A 26,291-nucleotide genomic window follows, 5' to 3' on the forward strand; every position below is an offset into this window, starting at 1 on the left:
TCTTACCAGTCTGATTGTGGCACCTTGATGACATTACATCTTTTTGTTTTTATATCTTTGAGTGGAAAAAGTTAAACATTAGCAGAATATTTTTCTGAAAAGATGGATACGCTCTTCTTGTTGGAGGAGTTTCGTGCTATATTTTGTTTCCCTAAGAAGGATATGCGAAATGATTGAAAAAAAAATTGAGAAAAGATTAAGATTAAAATTTTATTAAGGAATGTCTACCGGAGAAGAAGGGAAAAGAAAGAGCGAGAAGGAATAAACAAAATAACTAGAAAGTTAGTTCAGTGTTGTAGGTTGAAAGTCAACGAAAAATCAAAGGTCAAGGATCAGATACCATTGCAAGACAATATAGCGTGTGGTTGGTGAACCAACGACTTAATGAAGGTCACGTGGCAAGACCGCTAATGAAATCTTTCTGATCATGGTCGTACGACCGAATCTTTCTTGACATGACAAGCGAATAATATGCAATATCAGAGCTTCCGTGTAATCGACGCTCATGCAGAGCAGAGCTTAATGTGTTAAACTTACTTCTGCAGACCTCCCATTTCAGGGCTCAGGTTGTAGAACTAACTCAAATCAACCCTTTTGTTGGCTTTTAAGTCATAACCGAGTTCAAAGTGCCTAGGAGACCCATCTTGACATGCCTTTTAACGGGGCAGCTGACAGAGATATTTCAGCTCCATCCTAATATTGGTCCTACCAAAGTCTCGTTCGTGCGTGGTCAAGGTTCCAGCATGTCTCGTCCAACTTGAATGGTAAAGGTTGACCAATATTTGACTCAACAAAAATGTATTGATCATATTCAGGTTGTCTCATTTCATGATTAGGTAGTTTATATTTTGTTGTCCTGCCCATATAGGACCTTTATGAGTTGTTTTTGCTTCACTTTTTACGATTGTCCTACGTTGCGTCAATTCAGATTTGGCTAGCACAAAAAACGATTGTGTCATTAGTTTATATTCTGTTGTCCTGCCCATATAGGACCTTTATGAGTTGTTTTTGCTTTACTTTTTAAGCTTGTTCTATGTTGCGTACTTGCGTCAATTTAGATTTGGCTAGCACAAAAGTCGATTGAGTCATTAATTATCATGCCTACACTGATCTTTTCCTATACTAATTTAAAAGAAAAATCAATGTAATTAAAAACCCAGTGTTCGAAGAGGAGTTTAGCAGGCGGGCGTCGTGTTCGAAGAGATACCTATGGTTAGATGATGAAATTCCCTCAAGTGATTGATGAAACAACGCTGACAAAAGACAAAGAAAACACTCTTACGCTCATGTCATTGAAGTGTTTTTTCAATTTAAGGAGTGCACTTGAAGTTCGAGTTTTGAAGATGACCTTTGATTCCCTTTTTTAGCAGACCTGGTATACTTATATTGGTTTGGATGAATTATGCCTTTGCACGACTGAGATGATGCGGTGGTGAGTCATCAGTCTTGATGAGAGACACGTGTCAATGGTCGTTTGAGAATAATATCTGATGAGTGTATGTCTTGTAACGTTGACAGACCCTCTGATATATAACCGTTAGTATATGAGCAGTGGATCTTTGGTGCTTTCTAGCAAGCACAACAAAGCTCAGTGGGACATAGCCCACTCTAGCTGATCTCCCTACCTTGAGTCTCAGCCATGCAAAGTCACAACTCATCAAAACCTATATAAGCATGTCAAGTTTGCCTTGAGAGGGGATCAAATGTCATCTTCTAAATTCAGCCTTTGAATTCGTTTCTTAAACAACAAGGACACTTTGCTGAGCGTCGAAGTATTTTCTTTGTTTTCGCATGCCTTGTTTCATTTATCACTTGAGCGAATTTCATCATTTGACTGTAGATTTTGATCATCAAGAAGATAACCGGGAAAATCACTTTCTGACATCATCCTGTGGGGATGTTCCATTTTAATCCATAATGTTATTTTCAAGATTTATGACAAGATGAATTTCAACATCTAAAATTCATGTTAAGTAGATTTCTCCACTACTATCAAAAGAAAGCAATTGGAATTTTGTAAGATTATTCGACGTGATTTAAACAATCCCAATAAACAAATTAGATAAAGAAACATATGTTATAAGAAAAATATTTGTTTGTTGTAAATATTTGATTTATGGTGGATGATCGCCGCACTTTGTAACTCCCTCCGCCATAAATTCCCCATCACTATGTATTCAAACAGAAGTAAGTTTGAAACTCTTATGTAACTCCTTAAAAAATCCATATAAAAAGATTTCTAGTTTATGAGCAAGATGTCATTGCTGCAGCAGGGCAGCAGATTTGTCGCAAAGAAGACGAAGGGGCTTTCCCCTTCGTCTTAATGAAAGCAACGAAAGGGTTTCCCCTTCATCATCTTCTTCAACTCAGATCTGAGTTGAAGGAATATGCTTTAGAGAGAAGGAAAGGAAAAAGAGGAGGAAGATAAAAGAAGAAGGGAGGGAGAGGGAGAATAAGAGAGAGAAAGAGAAAGAAGGTGATAGATGAAGGTGGTGGTCGGAATTTGTGGTGGGATGAGGTTTGAGGAAGATGAAGATCAAGGGGCAAGAGACAGGTTAGTTAATTTTTGGGTCAAAAATAGATATACCCCCTAAGTCAATCATGGTTGACTGAGTTTTTATTCTCTAGAGATTTTTTTATTCCCCAAAATCCCCACCTTGATAGTTGATGAAATTTTACATATATTAAAGTTAGTTCTAGAATCGAAGTTAAATTTTATACTGATATCATATTCTAAGACAACGAAGCAAAATTAAGCCTAACATAACATTTCTGAAGATTGTTAGGATTCTGGACGAGCTTTCAGATGCACTATTCACAAATCTATTGAGATCTAAACTAAATAGTTGATGTAAGATTTATAGAAATATTGTCAAATTAAAGTTTTCGATTTTAGGACTAAATGTTTTAAGCAACTAGTGAATCACAATATGATCTTTAAGGTGCATTTATTAACATTAAAGATTTAAACCTTTCGAAGTTTTGAATAAAGTTGTTAATGAAAATTTACTCACATAATGTCAAATCATAAGTTTCTAGATTTGGGGTTAAACTAAAATCTAGAAATATATTTTGATTTCTATTTTCCTCATAATCAGGGCAATAATGCAAAATTAATTCCATACACAGGAAAACATTTCTAGCGATTGATAGGATCTTATATGATCTTATGAGCTAGAGTCATTGTAATATGTTAAATTGAAAGTGAAGTCGTTTTGAGTAAATCAAAATTCAGTTCTGGTCAATATTTGTGTAGATTTTATTTCACAACACTCAGTACAAAAAAATTCTTCAAAGTTAGTGTGAAGAATTATGGGATTCTATAAGATCTTAGTGGTAGGTGCATCCATTCACATTAAAGAATTAAATGGTTTGAAAACTTCAAATGCATAAATAGATGAAAAATTTGTGGAGAAAATGAATACCAAAAGGATTCTCCCACAAAAAAAATGTTGGATAAATGAATAGCAACCGTTGGATCATTCTGATTATTACAATAACCAAGGTCCAGATTCTAGTAATAGCAAGAGGTAGATCGAATCTGACGGCAATGAAACATTTACATAGAGGACACGGGAGTCGAGAAAGATGCGGTCGTGGGATTCGTGGCTTTCCCTAATTTGAATTTCAAATAACTGCAAGAATAACGTTACGATTCCTCCGATTTAAGTTCGGATCCGAACCTAATACCGAACCTAAATTATATAGATAGATGCTGCATTTCTCAGTTCCAGTTTCTTGCTGAAATTAGGAAAAAACAGACAAGAACACTCCTCACTCTCTCTAAATCTTTAAAATTTAGGGTTTCTCCGGTAATGTTCAGGGTTTTGTAGTTGTAATTTGTTTTCCTGTTATCAGATCATTTAATAGTTTAACTGTTGAAGAAGAAGAGTTAATAATGGAGAAAACTTCAAGAAATGTTGTTTCTCATGACTTCAATTTGGCTTCAAGAAAAGCAGAAGAGTTGGGTAAGTTTCTCTGCGATTTCTTGTTGAATTTCTTCTCTTGAAGTATGAATTTTGATTCTCAAATTTGGGTAAAAATGCAATAGCTTTGAGGAGATTTCAAGCAGCAGGATGGATTGAAAGCTTTGTTGGATCGGTAGGGTTAACATGGAGTAATCAGCCATCAGAAGTTGAATTTGTTAGTTGTTTGAAGAATGGGCTAGTTCTTTGCAATGTCATTAACAAGATTAAACCAGGATCAGTTCCAAAGGTTTCTACTTTTCTCTTTCTTTTCATTTTTAGGGTTTTCAATCTCTTCTTCTTATACAATCAATCATATTTAATAGGTGATAGAGAGTCAGTCACTTGCATCTGAAGGACAGACATTACTTGCTTATCAGTACTTTGAGAATGTTCGTAATTTTCTTGTTGCTGTTGAGGACTTAAATCTTCCTTCTTTCCAAGCATCTGATCTTGAAATGGTATACCACAAGAAAAATCATCTCAATCCATTCCCTTTATTTCTCTCTAAACTCTATCTAAACCCTTAATCTGGTTTCTTGTTGTTTTCTGGGATATTTTCTTTATCTTTGTTAGGATACTTTGGAGCCCGGATCGAGTGCTAAGATTGTTGATTGTGTTCTAGCCCTTAAATCCTACCATGAATGGAAGCAGTGGAGTATAAATGCCGTTGCAGCTGCCGGATCTTATAGACGTGCTCGGTCACCAATGGTTCCAATCTTAGCTGGTACTGTTAGGATGAACTCACAGCCAACAACACCCTTAGGTTCTCGTAGGCAATTGGATATGGCCTCAGTCACCTTCGAAAAATCACAAATTGAACAAGGTATCATTGTTTTAAACTTCAAAAAAGATTTTCTACTTAATTCGTTTTATGTTTCTTCCTCAAATTGCTGTTGGAAACAATGGTGGGCTGTGTTAATCGCTCCTTATATGCCTAATTTCGTTGCACATTGTTTGGGTTTCTGTAGATTCACTCGTCCGAGCACTTGTTGAGTCCCTTCTCGATACAAAGGAGAATATCGATCATAATCTTCTAGAGTCATTTCGTTGTGGAAATTTGGTAATTACTATAAACTAGTGGGGTTCTTTTAGCCATGGTAATTAATTTTGTGCTATGTGTTGAGTTATAGCAGTAGAACTGAAGTTTCATTGAGTATCTTTTTGGTTGCAGAACTCTGTCGATGTTTTCGCAAAGATAATGTCAAGTTGTTCGCCAGATCATCAACTAAACCAATTTACTGAAGTGAGTTAGTTAATTGACTTTCCACTCATTCGAGGTCTTGTCATGATTCCTTTTTTTTTTCAATTTTACATAATGTAGTGCTTCGTAGTGAAATTAAATAGGAGAGAAAAACGTATTTATATACATATAACGAGCATGCGCACCTATACTATTTTAGGAGTTCCCTGTCGAATTATTTATCTGTTCATTTTTCCGAGGTATACTTAGTTGCTAAGAACTATATGTTAACAGTTGAAATCATTTCTTCAAGACCCCGCTCTAGCGGGCAACAACTCTATTGTGAATTCAACATCGGAAAGGAATGAAGACTCAAATGAGACTGGAAATAAGAACAAGGTAAGGATTTTACCCCCTGCTATGCGGTTAACTTGTGTAGTTGGCTGCACCAATTGGTCAGTTGGTTTCTTGTCTACTCTATTTGAGTGAATCGTTTTCCTCCCAATGTAGGAATCGATTCCTCTAAGAGATTTTTACTAGGAAGGCAGCAGTTTGTTAAAGGACAAGTGTTTACTACTAAAATAGCTAGGATAACACTCACTACTTAACATGCATCTTATTTTTGAAGTAATTGGTTAGGCATCATTAGGACTTAATTTTTGTTATTGTTAGTATATGCATACCTGTGGCACTGGTACCAACAGGCTAATCATAAGTTTTGTACAGAGGGAATATTGTCATGGAAGAATGGTTAATTTAATACACTAATGCTTTATCTATTATTTTCTCCAATGTGTGTTATATTTTGTTTGTAGTGTTGCAAGTCATGCGTGAAGAAAAGCAATTGCAACCATAGGCAATTATTGAAAGTACAAGAGAAAGACCTAATGGTGAGTTTGTCTTGTTAGTCCCTTCCATTCACAAATTCAAGTAGAATCTAGATTTTGGAGAAAGAACGGGTTGTGTTTCTATGGAAGTTGCATATTATGTTAATAAAGGATATAGCGAGCAATAACATCAAGAGCAAGACAAGAGGAATTAATGTTTTTTGAAATATATGAGGAAATTAAAAATGTTATCTATTTAGAGAAGCTTTTATGGTTGAAGGGATTGTCTATTATTCATGTGTTATACTTACTTTTTCCACAAATTGCACAAAAGAGTTGCTGAAATGGTTTAATTTGCAGGATCTTAAGACTTTGTTATCAAGTACAAAGAAGGAAATTCAAGTCTTACAGTCACAATTTCAGAGTGACCTAACACTAATAGGTATTCCCGACTGTTTTCATGACCAATTTTCTTTCATGGTGCCCGTATTGTATCTTTGAATGTTGAAGAGCAAAGCACTGGATTTTGAGATGAATGCTTCTTTTTGTAAAAGGCTTGAACAGTTGAGCTCTACTCCCGTTAGCCTTAATGTGAAGATGGAAATGGTTAAAAGTCTAATTCATACTTTTGGTTAATCCTGTACATTCTTATAGTTACAGTTTCCGTGCAGCAACCCAGGTTCAAGAGATGTCATCTGCTGCTATTGGTTATGGGAGAGTGGTCAAAGAAAACAGAGATCTTTATAACATGGTTCAGGATCTAAAAGGTTGGTTGTATTACAAGCACCTTTGTGTTGGTTGAAAATACATTTGTAGTGGTTGAATACTGACGATATTTTCCCACCCAGGAAATATTCGAGTTTACTGCAGAATCAGACCTGCCTTTGGAAGTGAAACGAAAAGTGTGATTAATTTCATTGGAAATGATGGTTCTCTTGTGGTGGTGGACCCATTGAAGTCGCATAAAGATGGACAAAAAGTTTTCCATTTTAACCGTGTCTTCTGCCCCACTGCTTCCCAAGGTAACTCTTTGTTCTTTTTCTTCTTCTTTTTTAATATTTCTTCGACTCTTTCTATACGGTCTATCTGAATTTCTCGTCTACGTTTATTTGAATGTTATTAGAGGAAGTATTCAAGGATACTCAACCCCTAATCAGATCTGTCATGGATGGCTACAATGTCTGCATTTTCGCCTATGGCCAAACTGGGTCTGGCAAGACTCATACCATGGTAAGCAGACTCCAAAATATCAGATTTGTCAGTAGTTCAACGTGTATTTCGGTCAAGAATTCTTATTTATTATGTTTACTTCTCTGGTTGCTTTCATTCGTTGTGTTAGTGTGGTCCAGCGGGGGCATCTCCTAAGGAAATGGGTATCAATTATTTAGCCTTGGATGACCTTTTCCGAATATCTCGTCTGAGGAAAGATATCATGAGCTATGAAATCAGAGTTCAAATGGTGGAAATTTATAACGAGCAAGTGCGTGACCTTCTTGCAGAAGACTCGGCAACCACAAGATATCCTTCTGACCTTGATTTTTTCTTGTTTCCTTTTCTTAATAAATAATAAAAACAAACATTACCAAATTAAGTTCCTTTCTTAACAATAAACACGCTAGAGATACGGAACTGTACCAGCAATGGTGGGTTTAGTCTTCCTGATGCTAGATCGCATTTAGTTGATTCTACTGGGGATGTTCTCAATCTAATGAAAATTGGTGAGACTAATCGTGCTGTTAGCTCCACTGCTCTCAACAATCGAAGTAGCCGATCCCACAGGTTTGTACTTCGGATTCCCCTCTAATAATGGTTCAAGTTACATTAACTCAGCTATTGCTTGATGAAAATGTTAATGGGTTTCCATTTTTTAGTGTCTTGACAGTGCATATACAATGTAAAGAGACTTCAGGAAACATCCTCCATAGCTGCTTGCATTTGGTGGATCTTGCAGGAAGTGAGAGAGTGGATAAATCAGAAGTTACAGGAGATAGACTCAAGGAGGCACTCTATATTAACAAGTCTCTTTCGTGCTTGGGGGATGTTATCATGGCTTTAGCTCAGAAAAATTCTCACATCCCATACAGAAACAGCAAACTCACACAGCTATTACAAGATTCACTAGGTTTTAATCAGTCAATTGCCCTTTTTCTTCTTTCTCATTTTCCAATATATGAGGATGGTTGTTCATTTTGCAGTTTTAACTCGGTTTCATGTTGGGTGATGTGTACTTTTGTAGGTGGACATGCAAAAACTTTAATGTTTGCTCACGTAAGCCCTGAATCTGACTCTTTCGGGGAAACTGTTAGTACACTTAAGTTTGCTCAGCGGGTGTCGACTGTTGAACTTGGGGCCGCTCGTTTGAACAAAGAAAATAGTGAACTTAGGGAACTCAGGGAACAGGTAGTTCGATAACAGGATTAATTATACTTATCATCTTACCATAACTGACCCATTCATTTGCCCTTACTACTTAGATCAGGTATAGATTTGATGATAGAAAAACTTTTGCAGGTTGAGCTCCTTAAGAAGGCACTAGCAAGCAAGCAAGACCAGACAAAACAACCAAGTCAAGTAAAGGAATTGAGATCACCAAGACAGATATCTAAAGTAATGAATACTGACCGAACTCCACCACGTCCTCGACGTTTGAGCATTGAAAATTATACGGTTGGTAAGACTGAGAAGGTCGGGTCCAAAACCCCAGGTGCATTACCAAACCCTGGAGCTGAGTCTGCTCCAATACGCTCCCGAAGATCAAGCTTAGAAGGGCCGATGCATGTGAAGAAGGATAAGCTCGAGATTAGAGTTCCACATAGCGAAGTATGGATAATTTTCATGGAGTAATCTTTTATTTTATTTTTGCTGTATTAATTTTTTTAGATAGATTTGGGGCTGATCTTGTGAGTTTTCTTCTGTCTTACTGCAGGTTTACCCGAAAGTTCATGCAGAAGGACATAGTAATTGTTCTGGGTACCCAAGATCAGAAGCAAACGGTAATAGCATTAAATACAGAGATGATGATTCCCTAATAGAGTTAAGTCCTCGTCACATTGCCCCCCCAAGGAGTCCGACCAGTGCAGCAAGTTTATCGAATGAGAATAGAAAGAGAAATCATCCTGTCCAGTTACTGAAGACACCTGAGCCCACATCCCGTGGAATCAACCAGTGTCAAGTCTTCACTCCAATCGAGCTTTCTCTCTCTACCAACAAGACTAAAACTCCCAGTGTTGCTACTAGTTCAACTAGAAAAGGGTCTCAGATAAGGAAATCACTTCAGACTATTGGGAAGCTTATTAATGGCTCGGAGAGAAAGTAAGTTAACAACATTCACAAAAATTAGCTGCTGAATTGTAGTTTGATTAAGTGTTTAAATCGAAATCTCAAATCGTGGAATTCAAATTTCAGGAACCAGAATGCAAAAGAATCAAAATATACAAACGGTGGAAATGGCAACGGCAATGTGAATGATGTCAAGTCACCCTTAATAACATCCAGTGCCAGGCCATTGAGGAGGCAATCGTTAACAGGTGGGCAGGTTTCAGGAGTGTCTCGAAGAACTTCTCTTGGGGGCAAATCAACTGATTCTTGTGAGTACATTTACAAGTAGACATTTAGACACTTAAAATCTGCAGTCCTCTATATATCCTGAGGAATTTCTGATGTTTTTTCTTCTTCTGCAGATTCAAATAATGGTCGAAATGCAAAGACGCCTCCTCCAGTTCATCCATCAGATCAAATGACGAAACGGTGGTTATAGAGAGATAAATTTTTCGAAGTTTGGCCGTTGAGGAGTTTCTCATCCTTAATTTAAGTGTGAATGTGCTTCTTCTTGAAGCCTTTCCAGTTGCAGACAACATGTTACAGCGACAGACGAGGATGATTGAAGTTGATAGGTGTTCCAACAAGTCGTTGTAAAGGTAATGTTGTACATCAAGAGAATGATTCAATTCATAACTGAATGAATAATCTGTAGCAACAAGCACAAAGTTGATTCTTTTTCAAATGCAGTCTTGTGTATTAGAGATATTCTATTGTATTTACTAAATTGCATGCTGGCCCAAGAAAGTACTGGGCTCGGACAGGCTACTACCCTTGTATAAATGCATTGCCCGGTTCATATATAAGTGCACTGCTCGGACGGGCTATCGCCCATGTAGACATGTATAAGTGCATTGCTCGATCCAACACGATGCATACATGGTTAGCTGATTCCTTTGTCTGACCTAAGGCGCTCTAAGTAGCCATGGGTTGCTCGACCCGGTCACCTCCCACTGTCGTCGACTTTTAATTTTTTTTCTTCAGATTCCTCTCTGACCACCAACGCCTCCGGTCACCTAAGAATCTCAAACCACCTGTCTCCGATCTTTCTCGATCTTATAATTTTTGTTTCTCTCTCACTCTATCTCGATCTTTGATCTCTTGCTTTATCGAATCTCTTTGATCTCTATTTTCAGTCGGCTGAGTGAAAGATAGTTATAGATCTTAAAGATTCGAGAGAAAGAGAGAGACAGGTCCGAGAGAGAGACAGGTGGTGGTAAAAGAATGTGACCGAAGGTGGTCGAAATTGTTAAGACGAGGTGAAGACGAAGAAGTTTAGTCTCCCCTACAAATTTCACAATTTCCCTTTAAAATTTGTACACAAAAAGTTTGATTGTTTCCTGCGCCCAAGTTAACATGTGCACCAAAAAAGAAACAGTTAACATGTGCACCTCTCAAATGGGATGGTCCAACCACAAGCCACCATCTCCATCTTCTCTTGTTTCGTTTAAAATTCAATATATCCAAGATAGGTAAGATATTCAAACCCTAATTTGGACAAGGGTAAATTATGACCAGAAGTTTGCAACTTTCCAAGACATTCCGTTCTATCAAATCCAACCACCAAAACAACATTACTCCTCCTCCAAAACCCATTTCTAATCTTTCAATACCATCATCATCTTCATGGAAGGTGTATTTGATCCTCTCTACCAACCCACCGATCAAAACGTATGTTGGTGTTACCACCAATTTCTCTCGCCGGTAATTGCAATATACATCCTCTCTCTCTCTCTCTCTCTCTCTCTCAAGTATTTTCTTTGTGGGTGTTTTCTAATTTATTTATCTTGGTTCAATTTGCCACAATTTAACCAAACTGACCCGCCATGATCATTACTTTATACTTTTGTTTTTTCTCTTGACATTCCCAATTTGATTTTTTGTTCAATTTAATTGAAATTGAGACTCACTTTACTCATGTTAACCTACTAACCCAATTGTCTCTCATTGCATATTGATCACTTAATAAAAATTGGCTCTTTCCTTTTTCAAAATTTTCGTATTCTATACATGTGTGTGTTTGTGTGTGTGTGCGCGTGCGCGCGCAGGCACGTGTGTGTGTGATGTGTAGTATTTTGATTATGCAAAACCGGCGAAAACACATTAGCCCAAACATCTTTTTAAAAGGATCCATCGATGTTGTAGGCTCTAATTCCCTATGTTAGGTTTGCATAGAGTAAATTTGCATGGTTTTTTTATGTAGCCCAAGCCTAAAAGAAAATGTTGATGTATCTTCTTGATAAAGAGAACAGGAAGCTGGATCTTTGGCGATGAATCGTGTAATTTCCTGTATCTAAAATGCATTATTATGAGTATCCCAAAACACTAGTTAAAAATGTAGGTGTAGACGCCTTCTAGCTTTTCTCGCCACTAATAGTATGTAAATTCTTTCATTAATTTTCTTTTTTTCCCTTCTTGGCGAATTATGTTTTCATATCTTGGGTTATCTTCACTACAAACATGGGTTTTGAAGGATCGATTTAATTGATGATGGTGGAATGATCTTCTTTGGCCCTATTACAACTCTGTCTATTTTTATTGATATTGTGGAAACGTCGTATAGTCTGAAACAGCATAATGGGGAAATCAAAGGTGGAGCAAAAGCATCCCGTTCAGGAAGGCCTTGGGTTTGTGCTTGCATTATTCGAGGATTTAGGGACCGAAGTGAAGGTATCTCTCTACCTACTACTAGTCTACTACTGCATTGATGTATTATAAAAATGAAAGAATCTGAAGCAGGCAAGCAACAATGCTTTTTCTTTTAATTTCCAATTTGTGGGATGATAACTTGGATAGAGTAATTACCGAAAAACAGTGACTTTGAGGTTGAGTTTCTTAAGACATTTTGATTGTAAATCAAGTTAGACTGGTATCTGATATAATTCAGCTTACTTTTATATATGACCACTTTAAAGATTCAACTCTTAAGCCCTTCAGGGTTTCCTCAATATAAGAAAGAAAAAAATGCACAAAGTTGGGAGTAATCGAAAACAACCAAAACATTCACTCCAAAGATGAATCCCTTCTTTGGCTAATGCTAAGGATGAATGTTGGTGGTGGGATGCCAAAACTGGTTAAAGGTCTTGAAATCGAGATGTCAATAGTTCAGTGAGAGCTTAGTAGTTGGGGTCGGCAGATCCGCCCGAGTAACTCAGTGCTTGGCTCGGGTTCGAGGGTAGCCTGAACCCTCCGAGTCAAGATTTTGCGAGTTGTTTGGATGACCTACCCTGATTCTGGTGCAACTGAGTGACTGACTCATCAAGTTAGAGGAGACAAAGAAGAAAAGAAAAAGAAACTAAAGAAGAGCAGTAGCATATCTAGGTACGCCTTCTTTGTTTTCTTCTTCAGTCACTTCCTCGCTACCCTGATCCAATCCTGTCTCCAGCTGCATGGACTCAGAGTGGTTGATTTCTGAATGAGATTCAGGTTTTGACATCTTAGTGTTGGTAATGGTTGACATTCATTTTCTGTACTATAATCACAATACTAGTTGGAAGATATTTGTGGGTATTAAAGAGGCTAGGCTAAGATGATGTTGGTTGAAGACATGAGGTTCATGAAGTAGAGTATCATGCACAGTTTTAAATGAGAAAAAGAAGTTAGATTGGGTGTGATGTTGGTTAGTTCATGCCATAAATGTAGAATTCGCATATCTTTGGTCTTGGCTAGTTAGCTACTTGATCAGATCAATCCTCAAACATAACCTAGGATCAAATCTTCACTATCGACTGAACTCAGAACAAACCGCCAGGAAGTGATTCGGTACTTAAACATTCATGTACCCATTTTTCTTCTTTCATTCAAGGTCCTTGGTAGGTAAATAGAGAGAAAATGCAAAATTTCATTGTTCAAATTTAGTTCTTTTGGACTCTTGGATGATAATTTGGTTTCATATTCAATGATCTCTGCTGCACTTACGGATGATAGATAGCTAAGTAGTTGGATCAACTAATCCGCCCGGGTAACTTGTGCATATAGAGGGATTTGGAGGTAGCCCGAGCCAATCCCATGTCGAACCCCCGAAGTTAGTTGACAGAGTTGTTATGTAAAGAACTTTGAATTTTCGACCCCATCACACACACACTCACACCCACTCAAACCCACTCACACACACATGAGTTGGTGAAAACTCAACAAAACTCAACAAAACTCATGTTACTCGGATTAGCTTCATGGTTAACAAGGATCGGCTCCTGTCACAAATGTCGAAACGGTCCTTCCCCTGATGGTTTAATACAGGTTCAAGTCAAGAACCAGGTCAAGGACCAGGATGAAAAACATCTTTACCTTGTCCTGAATCAGGCTTTACCAGAACATTTTTTACTTTTTTCTATGTTCTTATATAATATTTAATTATAATCAACTGTTATATGTATTTCTGAGTATGATTTTTGATCATTTTTTCTTTCTTTCAGCCTGCGAATTGGAATCGAAATGGAAGAGCATCTCAAAAAAGTCGACACGCAAAAGGAGAGACCCCGACGATAAGACAGAAAAGTCATCTCTACTTCTGGAACACAGACAAGTATCTTTAAATAAAGTGAAAAATTCATTGGATTTCAAACACTTAGAAATTGATTGGAAAATAAATACAACTTGATTGTTCAATCCATGCTTCTATTTGAGGAATTTTGGCTTTATTTTATTATTATTGTAAATTAATGTAATAATAATAAAGTCTTGGGTTTAGTTTTCTTGGCTAAATTTGTCTGACTAATCTAATTTACTAAATAAATTATTTAAAATATACTTGATTATACAATTGAATATTATCCGGACGAAAAATATCTATATTGAAATAATCTTTTTAATATGCTTAATTAAATTCAGCTGGTGTCACTGATGCGACTCTTCTTTTGTATAATTGAAGAATCTACAAGCTTGTGAAAAGGACATTAAAAAAACCTAAGCCTGAAAATATCAAGATTCCTTTCTTGTTTTCTAATGAAGGTCATTTTCACAAAAAAATTGGTTGAAGGTCGCCGGCCGGAAATTGGCCGGCCGGCGACCTAGAGAGAGAAGGAAAAAAAAAAAAAAAAAAAATTTATGGTTGAAGGTCGCCGGCCGGAAATTGGCCGGCCGGCGACCTTCACCGGTGAAGACGATGAGGTGGCGAATACATGAGGTGTTAGAAAATATTCCCCATAAAATATATTTCCCCGAAAAATTTTCAAAATTCTACATATTCCCTTTAAAATTTCACACCCTGGAAACTATTTAGCTTTCCCCAAAGCGCTGGCCATTTTAAAACCTACCAATAATTTTTTCTTATTTTCTTTTAGGATCTTTTGATATTTACTTAGAAATTTTGGGTTAGCTGACCTCAATTAAAGACTATCTGATTATTAAAGAAAAAGGAAGATAAAAAAACAAAGAAATAGATTCAACTTGAGAGAAAAGTGGGGTAACAAATAGTAGGAAGAATCTATCTCATGAGTCATGAAGTATCTCTCAATCAACACCAAATAAAAGAGAAGAATGGTCTCAACCACAGACATGTTTTTCAAAAGTTTCTTTCAATTTCTTATTCCATCGTCTACCTTCTACCGGTGTAGTAGTTGGACATCTTCTCTGGAACTCAGAAATCTCATATTCGATTCTCAATAAAAGTAAAAATACATGATTTATTGGATTTGGGTTATTAAGAATATAATAAAATAAATGTATGAAGAAATGAGTTTTAAGTCCGTATGGCCCTAGGGGCTTGACATGGCCTTTAGCTTAAGATGTCTTTCACAATGACCGTTACAGAATTTATTCAGCTCGTGATGTACCTACGTATTATATATTGATGTATCCAGGTCCGTCTGTTTTCCAACAACTCTCACATGAGAGGTACGTTCGAAGGATCGGCTTGAGCCAGTCTACCATGACCCACCACCCACACCTGCTCTATATAAGACTCCCATCCCCAAAGGATGGCAGGGGGTGTTAATGGCAGGACCACTTCACACCAAAGTAGATAGTGGAAAGCTACTACCAAGTTTGCTTAAGAATAGATTATAGCTTACTTAGTTATGAGGAAAGAAAGTACTAGTATATAATAAAATAATATGCATATAATTTATGCTTTTGTTGTATTCCTCTTTTTCCCTTTTCTAACTCTTCTCTATCATCTCATCATCTTTAAGAACAGATCAACTTCTACTTCAGTCCATCTGAATGAATTGTAGGCAGTCTCTGTACCTATGTATGTAGAGAGAGAGAGAAAGACAGATACTTGAATAGTTGCTTTATTCATCTGGTTTTCTGAAAATGATAATCTAGAAAACACCATGGTTGTGTTACATTTGAAAATTATCATGTGGGTCTTCTTCTTTCAAGTTAGTTTTTTGACTGTTTCTCCTTCTTCCTGGAACCCACATCACTTTATTAACAAAGAGACGAAACCGATACTCAAACAAAGAACAAACAAGTTCTGGAAATTTGAAGAACAATCCAATAGTTGGATTGAACTAAATTTACCATTTGATCTTTTCTCCTGTATCAATGGAAACTGTACTAAAGTGACTACAATCATTGATCATAACAAGAAGAAGAAACAAGAATTTGCAGGAACAGACGGATCATTATCGTCATCCCATGATCTTGAACAAGGAAAGAGATTGAAAATCAAGTCCAACAAGAAACAACTAGTTTCGGAGGAGCTACGTTTGAGAAAGAGAATATCTCTTACGAAGATGACAGAGAAATCTATTTGGGTAACTGGCGAAAGCGGGTCTATTTACGAAAGGTATTGGAACGGAGTGCAGTGGGTTATAGCACCTCATGATTTACCAGCTGGAGCTGGTCCTGCAGTTTCAGTTTTTACTGTCAATCAAACAATTCTTGCTCTGTCTGAAACAGGGCATCTGTACAAGGTAAATTTCAATTCTCTAATCTATTATGGAATTTCATAGATGGATTAACACCTTCATCAATATAAATATGTATAAATAAATGAAGATTAGATTACGTTAGATTCACTTCAGTTTATCATCGTCGTAATAACTTGAATTTCCAGCAATTTGAATATCAGCCTACAGTCTTGTGAATGATCTAAAAGGATGAAAAAAGTAAACAGATAAAATTTAGCTTTGATGAACATAATTCATGGTGAAGTTAAGTCAAAATCAATCAATAGGAAAATTGGCAGAACACCCTAGGCAGAATTTTTGTTTGTCAAAAGGATCCATCAATGTATTTATGATTTAGCTCCCTATGTAAAGTTTGCACGAGTAAGGTCTGCACGAGTAAAGTCTGCACAAATTCACCTATATCTTTTTCATAGTTTGCACAAATTCACACATATTTTGAACATTGTTGCACGGGTTTGCATAGGGAGGCCAAGCCTAAAAAATATTGGTATGCCCTTTTAACCAAGAACACAAAATTGTGTCTTCGGCATGATTTCCTATTAAAACAATTGATGTGTTATCAAGGCGAAAAACAACCTAGTAACCTACCCAGAATTTTCAGTTGCAGGTAAATGAAAACACAGTTCCAGTTTGGTCTGAAAATAAACCAAAATTTGAGTCGAGTATGAAAGGTAAGGAAATGGAAGCAAGCTCTGGACTCCAAATCAAATCTGGTATCATTTCATATGATGGAAAGTGAGTACATCGTATCTAGTTAGCTATTAGTACTGGATGTTCTATAAACCCAGATGAACTTCAACAGATAAAAGAAAATAAAATTATGTTGTTTCCTATTTCCAGCAGCAGAATATATTTCTCGACGATGAGCGGATCGTTGTTGGAACTCAGTGAAGTCGAGTCTCAAAGGTAAGTAAGACTAGATTGTCATTACAGAGTAGGAAACTAATTTGATTAATCGTGAAGCTCGCTAATTTTATTGAACAGATGGATATATCATGGTCGACCGCCTGGTGGAGATGTTGCATCCATAACTGATGCCGCCAGCATTAGACCGGATTTAGTATTTATTATAAGGTGAACAACTACAAATTATCGAACTAGCAACAAAATCTACTTTGGGGTTTCATGATATAACTAAAAAGATTTCATTAAGTTCGTGCTACACTTTATTTTTAGAATCGTAAGATGGAAATAGACTGTAAGAAGTTCACCTAACATTTCAGAATTAGATTGGAGACTGCTTCCATGGGACGATATAGTATGAACTATTAGAAAATTTAGAAACCAATTCATTGAAAATTACCTAAAGTAAGATCATTCGGTGCAGCTCAACAGGGGATCTTTACGAATTTGACAGAAACTCAAAACCATCATGGAGGAAACACATATGGACTGAAGGGAAAACCCGAGAAGAAGCTTCACTTGCACCATTGACAGGCTTTATTGTACATAGCTTGGTCGGACTTCATTCTGTATCCCTCTTCCTTTTAACTAAGGTAGCATACCTATGCCACTATTATTGTGTTTATCTATCATCTTTCACATGATCTTCCTTTTGTTCTTATTTTCTCCTTCTATGTTCGCTTATCCGTACAACAGTATAATTAAGTCAAGTAAGGCGACTTAGTATGTTTATTTTGTGTATACAAATGTACGCATATTAGTTCGATTATATGGTTGATTTTGTCATTTATTTATGTCTTTTTGGAGTTATTTATAGGGTTCTGTATAGTTATAATGCGATGTACTCTTCTTAGTTAAAAGGCTGAATTTTCGAGTTTTTGGATAGTAAAACGGTATTAAGAGAGTTCAACAAAAGTTATCCTACTATTTAACATAAATCTGGATTCCATTTTCCCTGCATATTAGTGATATTGAAGTTTGTCAATCAACAGTATTACCTAAATATTTCAAACATTCATTTTTCTAAGAAAAAATCATAGACATGCAGGCTGGTAATTTGGTTGAACGGAGACTGCACCGAAGGAAGTGGAAATGGATAGTACGAGGAAGTCCAAAAGATTACCACTTGACTTCTATCACACCAGTCGTACAAGATGAAAAAATCTCCTCAGTGTTCTTTACTACATCAACTGGATCCATATTTGAATATCAAATTCTCAAGCAGTCAGGTAATCACGATATGCAAGTTCAAGTTATTCTAAGTTTATATGCTAAACTGATTCACTTTTTGACTTCTCTAGCTATTTTACTAAAGTAAACAAGGAGTCATAAACCATAGAAAAACTTACTTTTGTTCGCTTAGAAGATTTGTCGAGCTATCTTGACTGTAAGTCTGCAACTTCTGTTTTTTTCTCTTTTTTCCTTCTTTTCCTTGTTTGACATGAAAAGACAGGTATGGATGAGGACAATCAAATTCAGCAACAAACATGGGTAGATCATAGGCATCCGATTGATGCAAAAGCAGCTAGAGGGATTCCTGGACTGCATCTTCAGACTGGAAGGACACTGTTCCCATTAGATGATGGAAGACTAGGAGAGCTCCATTTATCGGGTATCATGGGTGAAGGTTCAGGCCCACTAACTCGTTCAATTAATCTGCGCAAAAAGACATCAATTAAGTATGAATGGTCGGTTTTAGATGCCCCGGAAACTGAAGGATGGAATACCGAGTATTGCAATGAAGAACGTGGCCCTTCGAATTGCATTACAGGAATAATAAGAGATGAACCAGATGATGACTTGGACAATGAAAGACCCGCAACTATAAGGCGGAGGGGAAGGCAAGAAAACTTAAGTTACCTAGTTCCAAGTAAATCAGAGAGTACAACTAGTAACGTTCACGATAGCTCTTTTAATGACCAAGATAACTTCTTCCTAGATGAGATCAATAAGAATTTCCGTATGCGAGTCATTGAAGCGGGTAGGTCATTTTTCTTTGTAACAGACAATGGTTTGACTTTTGAATACCTATATTCTGAAGATCTATGGTTGTGGTTGAGACATGAGCACTCGGCAGTTATGAAAGGTGTATTAGGGAACTATAATGGAAGTCTGTTTCTGGTTGACATTTATGGGAACTTACTTATTCGGGAAAGATACAACAATGAATTGTCATGGATAAACTGCACGGCTATGAAGAAAGGAAGGCAAGTGATAGGTGGTCCTCCATGGGACGGTATACCTGGTCAAGCTCGTAAAGTCACGATCGAAGATGCACTGTTCTTTGTCAGCAAAAATGGGAGATTACTAAAATTTACAGTAAGTTCAGAAATGCACTTAATAGAAGGTTCTTATTTCACTTAGATTAACCCTTACAACATAGTGAACCAATACCTAGAACAATAAAATAATTAAAAAAATAAACATGCATATGAATCGACAGCCACTCGTCTAATTCAGAATGGCATTTGTCTAGTTCAGAATGGCATTCGTCTAGTTCAGAATGACATTCGTCTAGTTCAGAATGACATTCGTCTAATTCAGAATGACATTCGCCTAATTCAGAATGACATTCGTCTTATAGGTTTTCTCTCGAAGGTTCAAGTGGAAAGATTGTGGTCATCCACCAAATACTAGAATTGCATCTATAGTCGATCAAGAAAATCTAAGAGCAAATATAGTTTTTGTTATTGGAAGAAGTGGACGACTTTACCAGTATAACAAATTGACACAATTATGGCACGAGCATCTCCAATCTCCTCATTTAATCCTATCAAGACTGCCCGCAACTGCAGTGAGGTTTTCATCTTTATCATTAATTGGTTCTCTGTTCATGGTTACGGAAAATGGTGGTCTTGTTGAATATCACTGGGACACATTAGAAGGCTGGAACTGGATCGAACATGGAACCCCGTACAACAACGTAATCTTCATCAGTCCTCCAGGACCATGTTTCCAACATAGTCAACTATTTTTAATCGGTTCAGACGGATATGTTTATCTACGATATTTGGATAAGAGAATGTGGAAATGGAAATGTTTCGGAACACCTTCCATTACCACGAATCAAGAGGATTCGTCCAACAATGTATGTGTTTCACGAGATTCAGAGAAAGTGAAAAGCATAGATGATCATGATAGACACTGCGACCCAAAGGTTAGTGGAAATTGGTATTCTTAGTACATTTTGAGTAGATAATTTTATGTTGAAGTTTTGGTCCTTGTTTGATGCAGGTGGCGTCGATACGACCAATTCCATTTTCTGAGAATTCAATACTTTTCGAACTAAGAGATGGCAGAGTAAGTAACAACATTCTCAACAATGTCTCTGGTTTCCTAAAGCAGCAAACTGAAATCATCAACATGAACTCCAGTTTGAACATTATAGAAACATTAATAGAAAGTCAATAATTAGACGATATTGAATTGTTACGTCTTATTTGAAACCTAAGGTGAAAATTCATAGCATAGTTTCAATCAAATATCTCTACTATATAATTAACCAAAGAGGCACCATAAATAGGAGGAGCAAGCTAAATAGAACACAACCAAGGAAAATAGATACACTTACAGTGGTTTCATTAAATACGAGATCTGCAAATCCCTTCGGCAAGCTCCATCCAAGACTATGGTTGAAGAAAAAAAATTTAGAGGTGAATAAAAAGTTTATGGTAACATTAGAGAACATAATAGACCTTGGCAAGAAAAGAGAAATGGAACAAATAATAGCTACATATCATGCAAATTGGAACCTATTAAACAAACATATTGAAGATAGAGAGTTTCTAATAGGTATTACTATTTATATTGCAGTTAGCAGAAATGCGAAGAATTGACGACACATGGGTGTGGTCACATACAGTTACTACTCCGATAAGCAGATGCCTTGAAAGTTATTGGACTGATTCAACGTCATAATACATGGAAGTCGAAACTCAAAAACCAATTACAGAGATAGTATGGCACATTTGGCAGTGTACAGACTACAATGAAGATTCATTGTGGTTAGTGTTATTTTAACAGATCTTTTATCTCTTTTCATAATATCGAACATGGGTTCTGATATATAGTTGTTGATATTTAAGAAGAATACAGTGCACCTATAACCACCTTGTATAGTAATTAATGAACTAGACTCTGTAAATAAGAAAAATGCATATACAATGAATTTGCTTTATATCAAAATCGTATGTAGCTTACGGGAATTACCTTATTATGTTTTCACGTCCGTTCCACTTATAGTAGAGGTTCTACGAGATTTGTTTCCCAAATTCTGCCACCCCTTTTATCCATTTCCTTCTAGTCTAGCATATTTGAGATCGTTCCTTATGCTGTTCATGAGATATTAATTGCATGCCCTTACGTTTGGATAAAGTTTTATTGTTTTCTCCCTTTCAAGTGGACTAAATGAGTTGCTCTTGTGTAAAACCTACATCAAATTGGTACTCAAGCCAGATTTGATCTCAAGAAGCAAAAGAAAGTGTTCAATAAACATGGCACCACAAAAAGTGAAGACAACCCCTAAGAAAGAAGAAAGAATCTTGAACTCCGTCAATAAGATGCTTAAACAAATGATATGATAAGTTCAACCCATTTAAGATATCGCAAGTATCTGACAGGTTTCCAACCTTAACAACATCCAATATGGCTGAAAACACTAGAAAGTAATATCCTTGTTACTTAAAGATATTAACTGTTTAAAACATAAGAAAAGTACTAACTGATCACGAATTATAGATACATCATACATGTAAGATTTTGGATACGGAATGAAAGTAAGAAAGAGGAGAACAGGGAATGCTTTATAATAGTAGTAAGGAAACCCACTTAACTCACTTCCTTCTATTATATAGTAAAGTTTTGTATGATTTTTTGCATATTTGCTATATCGCCAATAGTTTGAAGCAGTAACCTATTAAAAATTACTCGGATGTAACTTGCCCTTTCGGATATATTCTGAATAGCCAACTCTAAATTTATTAATCAACTCTTTACAAGAAGAAACTTGAGCAAGTATCCTCTGATGTATGAATTTTTTTCATTATGATGGTTGAAGTATTTACATTATAATGACAAAGTCTACACTAAAAGAAACATATTATACATATTTATATTCAAATTGACATTGGAGGTAGACAAACTTATCGAACACTAATCCGCAAAGCCATAAATTGAGACTTGATAGATGATCTTATCCAGCTCCAGATAGAGAATTTGGATCCGAAGAAATGTACCCTTACTACTTTTTGTGATCCTTCTCTGACAAATGCCAAGTCTTTGGAAACACCAAAATCAGCAGACTCGGGATCATCCACGATTGGTAATGAAACAGAACCTTGCGACTCTAAGGTAGTGATCCACCCCCGAAGTAAATAATTTACGATCTGTTGAAAACGAAGTGTTAGATCACATAAACTTCCCAAATATCAGAAGACTATGTCGATTAGGGCAAAGCAAGTATACCTCGGGAACTTCGTCATGAGGGCAATGACCGGCCGGGCTGATTTCATAAAAAGGAGTATCAGGCACTTTTTGTTTCACCTGAAGGCCCCAAATGGGCTTCACCCAGGGGTCTTCTTTCCCATACATTAAACAAATTGGTATATTATTCGTCTGGCAACTGCAGATATAAGCGTTCACGAGTTACTTATCCACTAGCATGAAGTACTGAAATTCGAGAATACAACATGGGAGTTGTAGAATAGGTTTAGATATGCTCACCTGGACAAAGACTCCTCAAATGATAATTCTGCCTTAGGAGCAAACAAGATCGAAGCAAGTGATGCAGCAGCAGCTGGATGTTCCGTCGTTTGGACTATACGAGAAAATACGCTGTCCACGTCTGTTGAATGATCAGCATAAACTTGCTTAAGCACCTCCGCTATACTTCTAGGATCACTTATCTTCTGCCAACTAAAATCAATAAAAGATTTGATTTAGACATTTAGTCCCCTATAAGCCACCAACAACAGTGATTCTAGAAAGATATAATGCATAACCTCTTCCACTTAGAAGTTCGGAAACAATTCTGTTCCCTGGACTAATACCACCAGAACGCCTCTTAAACATAGTTTTTAGAGAAGATCTGTGCTAATTTACTTGCACATTTCACCAAGATAAGATTACTTGGCTCAGATATGAACAAGGGGAAAACTTACAGGAATGCTATGAGCCTCCTCACACCGACTGGCAGAGGAAACGTGCCGGCCCATGGGAAGATCCTGGCTATTCTTGGGGATCTTATGGGATTAGGTAGCAATCCCCAAAAAGGTGTTGCATTTAGCAACGTGACACCCTTAACTAGTTTAGGGTTGCCCGCTGCGAAGTATAGCGCAACGAATCCTCCAAGTGAGTTACCCACAATGTAAACTGGCTCCCCGATAACCTGTGGTGACAACGCAAGAGTCAGTGCAAATGCCTCAACCAATAACTTTAGTGGATGCATGAACTCAGACATTTTTCATACAAAAAAAAACCAACAGAATTTTCTTTTCATCATGAGAAACCATGTTTCCTTGTGAATCATCAAAATGGGAAAGCTCATCAAAATTCGTGTTTTCAGATGCTCTGGAGCAAGAACCAAATTTTGTATATACCACCACAAATTATATGGTCTACGGGCGAGCTTTTTAATAGTTCTAACCATTTGAAATTTAGAACCCATGACTCCCAAATGCTACAAAAAGATAGGGTACATAAAGACATCTTGGTTCGAAGGGAGAAAAAGAGGACAAAGAATAATCTGATGGAATATCAATTACTAACTATGCAGAACAGTAGCAAATAATTAACGGAAAAAGCCCGAAGAATAAGAACCGATACCTCCTCGATGAAATGGAGAACCTGATCCCTCCATAAATCAATTGAGTAGACTAAATCATCAGCCCATGGCTCAGTTTTTTCTCCAAAACCCCACATCAACTCCTTGCTGTCTGAAACACCATCTACCTCGACAGATGGAGCAGGGTCTTCAGTGGGCAATGACAGGCCTTGGCCTAGAAAATCCAAGGCCCAAACTCTATAATCGCGACCGAGATCCTTCAATTGTTTCTCATAGTGAAAAGATCCAACACCGAAACCAGGAAGAAATAGCAATGGTGGGGAATTGACATTTTCACCCCCAGATTTTTCATAGTGCACTTTAAGCTTGGGTTTCCACTCCCAGAAACAACTACTGATAGGAGAACCACTATTAGGCTCATGTGGTAGACCCGGAATTAAAACCTTTGCTATTGAACTATCTTTCTCTGGAAAACTTAGGACGTTGCCTTTCGTATCAACTACATAATCATTAGAGGTTTCACTCAAGCTATTTGAGTCGAACATACATTGAAGTGAACCAACTGACCCAGATGATCCATTTCGGTTTTCTATCTTAGTAGAGTTGAATTTTACAGAATCATTAAGGCTCAGAGAACCCCATCTAGAATTTGCCAAACAGCATACAATTTGAGTGTTCCTAGCAAGCAAGTACCTTGACCGACTTAAACTCAAGCTTTTCCTCAGTAATTTCAAGTTCGAATGGCTGCCAGGTAGATTTGGCTCAGTATAACAAAATGAAAGGAGTTCCATCACTGGTTAATAGTTTTCTGCTGACAAAAGATTGTATATCAAAATTCACTAAATAATACTTGAATACAGAAATAAGAAGAAACTACTAACAACTAACACAAGTTGAAGCAAAACCCATATTTATTTTAGAGAAATTAACAGCTTTAGACACTAAACAAAGACTGTTAACAAAACCCTAGTCATAATTTACCATGAAATGAAGAAAGACCTAGTTCTGAATTAGTATTAAATAACTTGATAAAATGTTATTAATAGGGTTTGGGGTTTTATGATTTTGCACAACATGTCAACAAGAACAAATATAAAAATTGAAACATAAATAAAAATTGACATTGTTGAGAACCCAGATAAAAATTAACTATTATTTCTGCTCCAAAATGAGAAATTAAAATATTAAAGAAGAAATCAATCTAGGGTTATGATGAAAGTGTAAAAACAAATAAAGATTAAAAAAGATTTGAAAGCTCCTACCTTTTTGGAAGAGGAATTAAAATATGGAACCAGCTGAGGAAGAACAGTTGCTCCAATAGACTTTCTATATTGGAGAGTGAGAGAGATCATTTGCAACAAGGTTGCTTGAAAGACTGTCCATCCCATGTTTCACACGCTACCTAACTAGTCATGGCTCATGACAAATAATCTGGGTCCCAATCCACAGACTTCCTTCTCCCTATGTTACTTTTACAAACAAGTCGACTAGGTGGGGCAATATATACCTTTGGATTTGTGATTATTTAAGATCTCCACATCAAGCCTAGAACTCCATGTTATGTGGTCTTTGTTGTCTTCTAATTCAGGTCTAACTTCTCTGAATAGTTTGAATGGCTGACTCATTGAGGGTTGTTTTGAGGGGGGGAACGGGTGCGGTCGCACCATGCCTCCCTCAAACTGCAAGGTTTCCTCAAAGAGCTAGGAGCTCCTAAATACGAAATTAAATTTAATATCTTGACGGTCTAAATTGTTTAAAAAAAAAAAAAAGATGTAGCTTAGTTGGTAATCATCTAGTATAATAACGTGGAGTTCCTCCAAACTAATCAATAAACGGATAAGAAAATTTTTACTATTATCTCTCTCTCTCTCTATATATATATATATATATATATATATATATATATATATATATCTCTCTCTCTCTCTCTATCTCTCTCTCTCTCTCTCTCTTTCTCTCTCTCTCTCTCTCTCCAACCGAGTACAGATCTGAGTTTTTTTTTCTCCGGCAAAGGGTCATCCCTTTGCCGGAACCCATTTATCTTTCCTTTGTAGTTTGATTTCCCTCCATTAATAGTATCTAAGGATTTCATTTTTGAGAACTGCTTCCTCAAAAATGGATTCTCGGGTTGTTTTACACCAGAGTTTGTTTTCTCCTTAGTTCCTTCTTTCAATAGAGATTTGTTTTAATTCGTGTTGAAAGAAAAACTGACCAAGTCAGTTTTAGTGGGTAATGGTGGTGATGGTGGCCCAATTGACTGGGGGTGGATTATTCGTCAAGACAGTGGGCGTTCGCAGTGGCGGCGATTTTTCTGTGATGGCGGCAGTTTTCCGATGATGGCGGCGGTTTTCCGGCGATGGAAGCGATTTTCCGGTGATGAAAACGGTGGTTCTTTTAATATCATTACAACTTCTACAACTATCCAAGCATGCAGCGATAATATCTTTCAATATTGTC

The 26,291-nt window shown here is 36.8% G+C and overlaps 4 protein-coding genes across 10 annotated transcripts; 3 read left to right on the forward strand and 1 right to left on the reverse strand.

The window, feature by feature from the left end:
* Nucleotides 1-3,419: 3,419 nt before the first annotated feature.
* Nucleotides 3,420-10,001, forward strand: LOC147541965 (P-loop nucleoside triphosphate hydrolases superfamily protein with CH (Calponin Homology) domain-containing protein). The gene is made up of 20 exons (XM_086636239.1): nt 3,420-3,968; nt 4,052-4,215; nt 4,292-4,426; nt 4,542-4,791; nt 4,937-5,028; nt 5,140-5,211; nt 5,443-5,547; nt 5,964-6,038; nt 6,336-6,417; nt 6,647-6,742; nt 6,824-6,997; nt 7,099-7,205; nt 7,315-7,493; nt 7,590-7,754; nt 7,847-8,097; nt 8,212-8,375; nt 8,487-8,795; nt 8,902-9,287; nt 9,381-9,562; nt 9,656-10,001. Exons 1-20 carry the CDS (start codon nt 3,899-3,901, stop codon nt 9,730-9,732), a joined length of 3,135 nt encoding a protein of 1,044 aa, XP_086492365.1. The 5' UTR covers nt 3,420-3,898; the 3' UTR covers nt 9,733-10,001.
* Nucleotides 10,002-10,676: 675 nt separating this feature from the next.
* On the forward strand, nt 10,677-14,055 carry LOC147541966 (Excinuclease ABC, C subunit, N-terminal). The gene is made up of 3 exons (XM_086636240.1): nt 10,677-10,997; nt 11,857-11,963; nt 13,709-14,055. Exons 1-3 carry the CDS (start codon nt 10,804-10,806, stop codon nt 13,891-13,893), a joined length of 486 nt encoding a protein of 161 aa, XP_086492366.1. The 5' UTR covers nt 10,677-10,803; the 3' UTR covers nt 13,894-14,055.
* A 1,157-nt stretch (nt 14,056-15,212) lies between these two features.
* On the forward strand, nt 15,213-21,238 carry LOC147541967 (uncharacterized). Of its 6 annotated transcripts, XM_086636247.1 has the most exons (11): nt 15,217-16,153; nt 16,752-16,885; nt 16,991-17,056; nt 17,135-17,224; nt 17,478-17,646; nt 18,102-18,282; nt 18,507-18,935; nt 19,059-19,372; nt 19,638-20,210; nt 20,288-20,353; nt 20,867-21,238. In XM_086636247.1, exons 1-11 carry the CDS (start codon nt 15,569-15,571, stop codon nt 20,969-20,971), a joined length of 2,712 nt encoding a protein of 903 aa, XP_086492373.1. In that variant the 5' UTR covers nt 15,217-15,568; the 3' UTR covers nt 20,972-21,238. The 6 variants fall into 6 exon arrangements, with proteins under 6 accessions (XP_086492370.1, XP_086492373.1, XP_086492371.1 ...); XM_086636244.1 differs by having other exon boundaries at nt 15,213-16,153; nt 18,507-19,372; XM_086636245.1 differs by having other exon boundaries at nt 17,508-17,646; nt 18,507-19,372.
* An 836-nt stretch (nt 21,239-22,074) lies between these two features.
* Nucleotides 22,075-25,517, reverse strand: PPH (pheophytinase). Of its 2 annotated transcripts, none has more exons than XM_086636248.1 (6): nt 25,097-25,517; nt 23,876-24,642; nt 23,212-23,438; nt 22,775-22,966; nt 22,517-22,673; nt 22,075-22,437 (listed from the first exon to the last, which is right to left on the reverse strand). In XM_086636248.1, exons 2-6 carry the CDS (start codon nt 24,623-24,625, stop codon nt 22,195-22,197), a joined length of 1,569 nt encoding a protein of 522 aa, XP_086492374.1. In that variant the 5' UTR covers nt 24,626-24,642; nt 25,097-25,517; the 3' UTR covers nt 22,075-22,194. The 2 variants fall into 2 exon arrangements, with proteins under 2 accessions (XP_086492374.1, XP_086492375.1); XM_086636249.1 differs by having other exon boundaries at nt 23,876-24,645; nt 25,097-25,220.
* Between the last annotated feature and the right edge of the window lie 774 nt (nt 25,518-26,291).

Source organism: Eschscholzia californica, unplaced genomic scaffold (assembly GCF_041429995.1).
Source record: "Eschscholzia californica isolate CP2 unplaced genomic scaffold, dmEscCali1.0.p SCAF_4, whole genome shotgun sequence".
NCBI classification, from domain to species: Eukaryota; Viridiplantae; Streptophyta; class Magnoliopsida; order Ranunculales; family Papaveraceae; genus Eschscholzia; species Eschscholzia californica.

Excerpts from the sequence above, each read along its gene's own strand:
- LOC147541965 (XM_086636239.1), top strand. The coding sequence starts at position 3,899 with ATGGAGAAAACTTCAAGAAATGTTGTTTCTCATGACTTCAATTTGGCT. Across the intron at positions 5,548-5,963 it reads AGACTGGAAATAAGAACAAG|TGTTGCAAGTCATGCGTGAA; the intron begins GTAAGGATTTTA and ends TTTTGTTTGTAG. Across the intron at positions 8,098-8,211 it reads GCTATTACAAGATTCACTAG|GTGGACATGCAAAAACTTTA; the intron begins GTTTTAATCAGT and ends GTACTTTTGTAG.
- LOC147541966 (XM_086636240.1), top strand. The coding sequence starts at position 10,804 with ATGACCAGAAGTTTGCAACTTTCCAAGACATTCCGTTCTATCAAATCC. Across the intron at positions 10,998-11,856 it reads ACCACCAATTTCTCTCGCCG|TCTGAAACAGCATAATGGGG; the intron begins GTAATTGCAATA and ends AACGTCGTATAG. Across the intron at positions 11,964-13,708 it reads ATTTAGGGACCGAAGTGAAG|CCTGCGAATTGGAATCGAAA; the intron begins GTATCTCTCTAC and ends TCTTTCTTTCAG.
- LOC147541967 (XM_086636244.1), top strand. The coding sequence starts at position 15,569 with ATGGTTGTGTTACATTTGAAAATTATCATGTGGGTCTTCTTCTTTCAA. Across the intron at positions 16,154-16,751 it reads AAACAGGGCATCTGTACAAG|TTGCAGGTAAATGAAAACAC; the intron begins GTAAATTTCAAT and ends CAGAATTTTCAG. Across the intron at positions 17,647-18,101 it reads CCCTCTTCCTTTTAACTAAG|GCTGGTAATTTGGTTGAACG; the intron begins GTAGCATACCTA and ends ATAGACATGCAG.
- PPH (XM_086636248.1), bottom strand. The coding sequence starts at position 24,625 with ATGGAACTCCTTTCATTTTGTTATACTGAGCCAAATCTACCTGGCAGC. Across the intron at positions 22,967-23,211 it reads AGGAGGCTCATAGCATTCCT|TTGGCAGAAGATAAGTGATC; the intron begins GTAAGTTTTCCC and ends TATTGATTTTAG. Across the intron at positions 22,438-22,516 it reads CTCATGACGAAGTTCCCGAG|ATCGTAAATTATTTACTTCG; the intron begins GTATACTTGCTT and ends CGTTTTCAACAG.